We start from the raw sequence: 8,937 nt of genomic DNA, 5'->3' as shown, positions 1-8,937 counted from the left end.
TTAAATAAATAAAATTTTGTATGCTGACTTTTTAACACTCATTGTTTTCCCCACATAGTGTATATCATTTGTAAACCTAACTTCAGATGACTACATGATAATCCATTTAGTGACGTACCATAATTTACTTAGCCATTCCCTTATTATGGGACAATTTGGTTGTTTTCCTGGCTTTTTACTGTTAAAAATAATCCTGAGAAAATATTTGTGTATAAGTGAATAACTTTATGATCACAAGTAGCATAAAGCAGCTTCCTATGAGGTGGAGGTCAAGTATATTCCTGCTTTCTATCTTTTCCATTATCTCTGACACTAGCTTATCACTCCACGGCACTATCTTTATCTACTGTGTTTGGTAATTTCACTGCAGCATCTCACAGAGTTCATAGCTGTACTTATAGTTATGTGGTTTATTGGGATAAAAGATACAACTCAAAAGTAACAGGAGAGGAACAGAATGTGACTCAGGGTTATCGGGAAGAGGCACAAATGCAAGGTCTGGAAGTGTTACTGGGACTCCGTAAGGCACAAAGGGACATGAGCTCTTGTCTTCTAGCAAGAAAAAAATGCTCATAGAAACAGAAGTGACTTAAGAGAGAAAGCCTTTAATGAAACATTGCACAGTACTATACAGTGGGACAGCAACTAGGTGTATAGTACATCAGCATAACTGCCAACGCTTTCCAGTTAGCTTACAACAATTATAAGAGTATAAGATGCAGAAATTATACAACTGGCAAATCAGGTGCTCAGGTTTCATATTTTCCTTATTTGGACTCTCGGCTCATTGTGCTTCTGTCTTCTAGATCAGTCCAGGTATCTCTTGTCTGCAGATCAAGGTGCATACTGTCATGGGATCTCATGTGCTGACCCCACACCTGAAAATCTAAAGTAAACAATCTAGTGATTTCATACTTTTCCTAATAGCAGTTTCGTTAGTCAGAGTTTCTTAAACTTTGTAAACATTATCAGCAAAGGCTTTTAAACAGCCTAATTTCCAATTTAAGTTTAAGTTGCAGTTTTCTAGTTCCGATCAGCAGGAGTAGTTTAAGTAAAAACATAATAGCCACGAAAAAATGTAGCTGGGTCAGCTTCCAGTCCTTATATATGTCCCTGTCTCAGAAGGTCCCCAGGGTAAAGCACACATCCCTCCCTTAGTCAGTCAAGAAGCTAAAGCTCTTAGCCAGGACAGCCCTTAGAGCAGAAATGCCCACCTGTCAGTACAGCTCTTAGGGACAAAAGATTTTACTGCCAGCCACTTAGGCTGGTTAGCACTGCTGCCTGGAACAGCTCTCTGCCAGCAGCCCTCCAACAATTCTTCTGTCAGTACAGCTCTGCTCTGATCTCAGTCCCTGGGTTCCAGGGTTTTTAAAAGTCAGTCCACGTGCTCTTTGTTAGTTATAAAGTGGAGCTTCTCGGCCAGTCCACCTGAAGGGTGGTCACTCAGGAGACTTCCCCTAAATTGTTTTTCCAAAAACCAAAGGTAAAGGTAACAACTCCTCAGGGGTCATCAATTTCTTAAAGCAAAAATCCCCTAAATTGTCTTTTTCTGAAAACCAAGGACAAAAGGCCACATAAGGGAACTCATCGTATCACACTGCTTAAACCTTTTTCCGACGTAACTAAATTCAAGAAGTGGTCAAAATATGAAGATTTTTCAATAAGTTTTGCTAAAATTGCTTTTCAGAAATGATTGCTTCAGATTTTACTCTTGAATATAAAATTAGCAATGTATGAAAATGCCCATTTTTATTTATCACCACTGCTTTAAAAAATTTTGTCAATTTAATACATATTTAAATTTTTGTAATATTATTAAGTAGTAGTAGTAATTAAGCAGGAAAATACTTTTTTCCGGTATAAAACTAAACCAAAACCAAACCCACTGCCATCAAGTTGATTCCAACTCATAGGGACTCCATGGGTTTCCAAGGCAGTAAATCTTTATGGAAGTAGATTTGCTTCATCTTTGTCCCATGGAGCAGCTGGTGGGTTTGAACCGCCGACCTGCCTAGCAGCCAAATACCTTACCCACTGTTCCACCAGTGTTACTTTATGTTCCTTACAATTCATGAACAATACATCCCTTATTGTATACTCTTGAGTTTCCAAACAGTGATTTTTTAACACATTCTCTCAAGTTGGATATTTTAGCCATATCAGACCAACTGAAAGATGCTGCAGTTACTTTATTAGCTGAGAACCATTTAGATGTGCCATTATAAATTCTCTGTGATATAAATTATTTCTGGTTAATAGTTTAATTCTAGTTATTTTGACAAACATTTTTTAAATAGAACTAAATCATCTCTTATCCAAGTACTGTATACATTTTAATTTGTTTAATAATGAAACAACAAACATTTTTAATCCAAAACAAAATGTGGTATTCTTTAATTTACCAGAATATAAATAGACTTAAGGCAGTACAGTAAAACACTGGTTTATATAATCGTTTGTCTGAATACAGATTTTTTTTTTTAAGTAAGCTTTATTCTACAATTCTTTTTTACTTATTTTTAAAAATTAGTATTTACTTTATTTTTGATGAAAATATGCAGAGTAAAACATGTCATTAAATAATTTCTGCACGTAGAGTTTGGTGACACTGGTTGCATTCTTTACTTTGTATCAATAATCTTAGTATTTCTACTCATTGTTTCATCACCTTTAACTTAGATTCACAGCTCCCCTACTCTGCTCATGTATACTGTAGAATAACTCTTGTCAGTTTGGTCTCATATATAATCTTTTAAGAGCACAGTACTCCAGGAATACTTTCCTTACTAATTGAGCTAAACTGTTGTTTAGTCTAAAGATGACTCAGGAGATCATTTTGATTAAAGGTTTAATGACTATTTCAGGACAGCATCCCTTCTATAAAAAGTCAAGAATAGATATGTACACAGAAAGCAACATTCTTTGATAGTCACCAGGGATGGGAGGGGAGAGAAAATCACTTTCCAGAGAATAGACAGTTGTTATTTTTGGTGACGGGAAAGCAAATACTCAATATGGGTGAAGTCGGCACAACTTGACCAAGGCAAATGAAGTACTCAAGAATAGGGGACAGTTTTGGTAAATAATTTGACATGTGTAATTTTGCTGGTATCAGATGGATCTTGGCTGAAAGCAAAGAATACCAAAAAGATGTTTACGTGTGTTTTATTGACAAAAGCTTTTGATTGTGTGGATCATAGCAAATTATGGATAACGTTGAAAAGAATGGGAATTCCAGAACATTTAATTGTGTCATGAGAAACCTATACATAGGTCAGGAGGCTGTCGTTTCATGGTTTAAAATCAGGAAAGGAGTACGCCAAGGTTGTATCCTTTCACCATACTTACTCAATCTGCGTGCTGAGCAAATAATGCAAGAAGCTGGACTGTATGAAGAACATGGTATCACGTTTGAAGGAAGACTCGTTTTAACAAACTGTGATACACAGGTGACACAACTTTGCTTGCTGAAAGTGAAGATGACTTGAAGAACTTATTGATGAAAATTAAAGACACCAGTCTGCAGTATGGATTATATCTCATAAAGAAAACAAAAATCATCACAACTGGACCAATAAGCAACTTCACAATAAATGGAGAGAAGATTGAAGTTGTCAAAGATTTCATATTACTTGGTTCCACAATCAACACCCATAGAAGTAGCAGTCAAGAATCAGACACTGGACAGATGTGCTGCAAAAGACCTCTTTAAAGTGCTAAATATGTCTCTTTGAAGACTAAGGTGTGCCTAACCCAAGCCATGGTATTTTCAGTCACCTCATATGCTTGTAACTGCTGGACAGTGAGTAAGGAAAACTGAAAAAGAAGTCAATGCTTTTGAGTTGTGGTGTTGGCGAAGAATACTGAAAGTACCGTTGACTGTCGAAGAACTAACAAATCCGTCCTGAAAGAAGTCCAGCTGGAATGCTCCTTGGAAGTGAGAATGGTCAGACTTCATCTCACCTACTTTAGTCATGTTGTCAGAAGGGACCATTCCCTGCAGAAGGTTATCATGCTTGATAAAGTGGAGGGTCAATGAAAATGAGAAAGGCCCTCAACACAATGGATTGTCACAGTGGCTGCAACATGGGCTCAGGTATAGCAAGGATTGTGAGGCTGGCACAGGACCGGGCATTGTTTCATTCTATAGTACATAGGATTGCTATGAGTTGGAGCCACTCGGTGGCACCTAACAATAACAACAACAACAAAATGTTGCAACAAGAGTAATAACCAAAAAGTATGAGTGTGGTTACATATATATGTGTATATGTGTATAGGAAGGCGTATATGAATACATGTGCATGCATGTATAGGTGTGTCTGTAGGCATATGTATATGTGTGTTTGTACTGCATATATGTTCATATATATATAATAAAGCACATAGGGAGCACAGTTATGGAGACTTCGTAGACATGTGCAGATACCTCACAGAATTGATTTACTGTGTGAAAAGGCTTGGGACCATAGTCTTGTTGGACAACACAGTCAATTGGCATAACATAGTTCGTAAAGATAATGTTCTACATCCTAGTTTGGTGAGTAACATGTGGGATCTGAAAAACTTGTGAGTGGCCATCTACGGTATACTATTGGTTTTCTACTCATCAGCAATGAATGAAGGAAACCAAAATCTCAAAAGAAGAAACTAGTCCACAGAACTAAATAGCCCATGCTAACCACAGCCTCTTCCAGTCTGAGTCTAGAACTAGATGGTACCCAGCTACTGCTCACAGCCATTCTGACCAAGGACACAATAGATGGTCCCATATAAAATGGGGGAAAAAATGTAGAACAACATTCATATTCCTAAAAAAGGCCAAACTTAATGGAACAGTAGAGACTGTAGAGGAACCCCCAAGACTATCACTCTAAGATAACCTCTGAATTTTGAACTGAAACTACTTAGGGATGTGACTTTTCAGTCAAATAACAGAATGGCTCATAAAATAAGCAATATCTCCTGGGAGTAATGTGTCCCTTAATCATTTATCTGTATGAGACCAAGTGGTTAACATTTACTCAAAAGAAAAGATGAGAAGACAAGGAGGGGTAAGGAAGCTAGTTGAATGAAAATAATGAGAATGCTGACATACTGTGAAAATTGTAACCAATGTCACTGAACAATTTGTATAAAGAACAATTTGCTGTGGAAACTTTGACCTAAAACACAATGTAAATTTTTTTTTTTTTTTTTCCAATAAAATATAAAAGCTGATGGTTTCATGGGTTCCTCCGATCTCAGTGGGTCTGGTAAGTCTGGAACCTAAGAATTTGAAGTTCCATTCCACATTTTTCTCCGTTTTCATCAGAATCTATTGTGATTATAATCAAAACGTTTGGTCATGGTAGCCGGGCACCATCTAGTTCTGGTCGCATGACTGAGGAGGCATTTGTTCATGGATGCAGTTAGTCCTGTATTCCTTTTCTCTCCTTTTTCTGTTGCTTATGGCAAATAGAGACCAATTGTTGTATCATAGATGGCCACTTGTGAACTGTTAAGACCCCAGGCACTACTCATTGAATTAGGAGGTAGGACAGAAACTCTGAAAATAGTATTATACTGTTTGACTGGATTGTCCCTTAAAACCATGACCTTATTTCTTTGAACCAACAAAATGAATCCCATGAGGTATTTGGTTATATGTAAGTGTTATTTTACAATTTTAAAATGATTTCTCAATTAGATTAGAATTCGATACAAGATAACCCTCTCAAAGAATTGCTACTCTAAAAAGTATAATTGATTTATTTTTACCATTATCTTTCTATTACCGTTGATGCTTTCATAGTTGTTTTTAATCTTGAAGAATCCTGTCTATCCCTGAAATTGTGGTCCATAGAAATTACCTATCTAAATTTTGTACCCTAATTGGATGAGACAAGACCCTTTCTCTAAATCTTTCTAGCTCCTTCCCAGTAATTTTATTACTATAACTAACACGTTGGGACAAGTGTTATTTAAATTACTATAAATAGCAGGTAACTGGTTTTCACATACAGAATCTCAAATGTCTTTTTTTTTTTTTTTTTAAGTTTAATTTTTTATTCCTTGATACAGTGACACCTTTTTTGTTTTTAGAGCAGTTTCACATATATGTGTCATGGAACAGAGTAGGTATTAGAATTATTTGGAAATTGAGAAAAATGAATGGCAAAGAAGCTAAATGTCACAAGCCTAATTTATTTCAGAGCAAAGATGAAGAAGACTTCACTGTTTCTATTCATAATTTTAAAATACATTAGTAGTTTTATGTTTATTGGTTAATTTTACAAGTAGCACCAAGATCTTTTAAATCTTTAAAATTGTTAGTCCTGTAAAGATTAGTCTGAATTATTTAAAAATGAGCCACTGAAAATATTTCAGTCATTTTTACTTGACTACCTCTGTTTCTTCTCAAGTAATCCTAAAATAATAGGAAAAGTGATAGCAAATAGTTAAGCCATTTCTATAAATAGACAAAAAACCTCCAGAATTACTGTTTAAGAGTATGCTAAATTTTACTTAATTAACAAAAATTACAGGTTATGAGATTTTAAAAACATTTTTAGTGACTGTCATTCATTATGATAGTCACTAAAAAATAATTAATGATAGTCACTAAAAATGTTTTTAAAATCTCATAACCTGTAATTTTTGTAGTAAAATTTAGCATACTCTTAAATAGTAATTCTGGAGGTTTTTGTCTATTTAAAGAAAAGGCTTAACTATTTGCTATCACTTTTCCTATAATTAATTAGGGAGCTCTGGTAGCATAGTGCCTAAGGCACTTGACTGCTAACCAGAAGGCTGGCGGTTCAAACCTACCAGCAGCTCCTTGGAAGGAAAATGGGGCAATCTACTTCCATAGTGATACTGCCTTGGAATCCCAAGGAGGGGTCACTATGAGTCGGGTCCGACCTGACAGTACATAACAACAATCATTAATTAATGCCTAAGGCATTTGACTGCTAACCAGAAGGCTGGCGGTTCAAACCCACCAGCCACTCCTCGGAAGGAAGGTTGAGCAATCTCCTTCCATAGTGATACCACTTTGGAAATCCAAGGAGGAGTCGCTTATGAGTTGGGTCTGACTTGACGGCACAAAACAACAACAACAATCATTAATTAACCATATCTCCCACCTAAGTCTCTTTTACATAAATTGAATCCTTCTAAGTAGTTCTCTTTCTTTATGTGGGGGAAAAAGAGATTTGGGTGAAAGTTGACAAAGCAAATTCATTTTCCATACAATTCATACACATTTTGTTTCATGACATTGATTGCAATCCCCTAATGTAACAGCACTCTTCCCACTTCCGCCCTCTGGTTACCTTTTCCTTGTATTCTTTCCTATGCATTCTAGCCCTCTGAACTATCTCCCTATGCAGATACTGCCCTTCTGATGTTCCATGACTGATTGCTCTAAAGAGTGTACCTACCTGGTATAAATGTTTACTTTATATGCCTGTCTGTTGTTTGGCTGGAAGCTACAGAAATGAGTTCAGTTCCAGGCCCAAGGAGTGACTAGGGGCCATAGTCTCATGGTTTCACCAGTCTCTATCAGACCAGTAAGCCAGGTCTTTTTTATGATTTCGAGGTTTTTTCCACATTTTTCTCCCCTCTATCCAGGATCTCCTACGCTAATGCCTTTCTGAGTGGTTGACAGTGGTAGCCAGGCACCATCTAGTTCTTCTGGTTTCGTAGTCATATAGCTGTGATTGGCATGATCCACTAGTCCCTTGGACTAATTGTTTCCATGTGTCTTTGGTTTTCTTCATTCTTCTTTGTTCCAGACGAGGAGAGACCCACATCTAAATGGCCACTTGTAAGCTTTTAAGGCCCCAGTCGCTGCTCACCGAAGTAGGATGTAGAATGTTTTTGTGTAGTATGTTATGCCAGTTGATGTCCCTTGCGAACATGGTCCCAAGCCCACAGATCTAACTGCTCACTCCCTCAGAGTAATTGACTGTATTGTGTATGTAAAAGTGTTTATCTTTGTTGTCTGTATCTCTTGTGTACCTCTCTGTGTCTTCCTTTTCCTTAGTGTTATTGTGTTGGTCACTCACTTCTAGTATATTTCCTTTCCCCTCACTTTTATCTGTCTGACAATTTTCTCTCCCCTCCCCATCCATCCCTGGAAACCAACAAAAAAAAGTTTCGTTCCATATATAAACCTGTCCTTGACATTTTTTGTCCCACTCTTTTTATGGACTAATACAATATTTGTCTTCTGTGACTGACTTATTTTCACTCAGGATAATGTCCTCCAAGTTCATCCATGTTACACATTGTTTGGCAAAATCTACATCATTCTTTAGTGTTACGTAGTATTCCATTGTGTGTATGTACCATAGTTTCCTACATTGATAGGCACTTTTATTCTTTCCATCTCTTTGCTATTGTGAATAGTGCTGCAATGAATATCTAAGTAGTTGTCTCCTAAATGATCAAGTTCTGACCAATTTATTCATTCACCAGGGTCATAGACTGTTGTCTTCCTCCTTTCAATCCCCTGCATCATACAGTACAGTGTCCGGTACATGTTTAATGATTTGTTAAATACTAATTGAGTAGAAGTAAATTTGTTGTTTAGTTGTTGTTTTTCATTCTGACAACTAATGAGTTGGATGGGTGGTATTCCCATTAGGTACCTGAAGAGGATACTTCCAGTTCTCTAGTGAAAGACCACCTTTTCCAGCAAGACACAGTTGTTACCAGTGAGCCTTATAGAAGCTCAAATATGAGACCTTCTCCATTTGAAGATCTGAATGCCAGAAGAGTCTATTTGCAAAGCCAAGTCAATCAGGTGAGAAGATGTGTATTTTTCAGCATGTTAATAAGGTGTATTGAAATTGGATGTGTTAGAAAAGGACATTAAGACCGTCTGCCCTTTACCAATCAAAATAAACAATAATGCCAAGAAACAAAAAACCCAAGAGAATGTGATTTACC

The 8,937-nt window shown here is 36.7% G+C and overlaps 1 protein-coding gene across 1 annotated transcript in view; it reads left to right on the top strand.

The window, feature by feature from the left end:
• SPRED1 (sprouty related EVH1 domain containing 1) overlaps positions 1 to 8,937 on the top strand; it is a 143,817-nt gene that overhangs the window by 126,545 nt on the left and 8,335 nt on the right. The window contains exon 5 of the mRNA XM_007940516.1: positions 8,633 to 8,791. Coding sequence (XP_007938707.1) covers positions 8,633 to 8,791 — 159 coding nt within the window. The remainder of the gene's footprint in view (positions 1 to 8,632; positions 8,792 to 8,937) is intronic.

Source organism: Orycteropus afer, unplaced genomic scaffold, assembly GCF_000298275.1.
Source record: "Orycteropus afer afer isolate SDZICR_OR568_19922 unplaced genomic scaffold, OryAfe1.0 scaffold00068, whole genome shotgun sequence".
In the NCBI taxonomy this organism is placed as follows: Eukaryota; Metazoa; Chordata; class Mammalia; order Tubulidentata; family Orycteropodidae; genus Orycteropus; species Orycteropus afer.
This window is presented reverse-complemented; position numbering and strand designations above follow the sequence as displayed.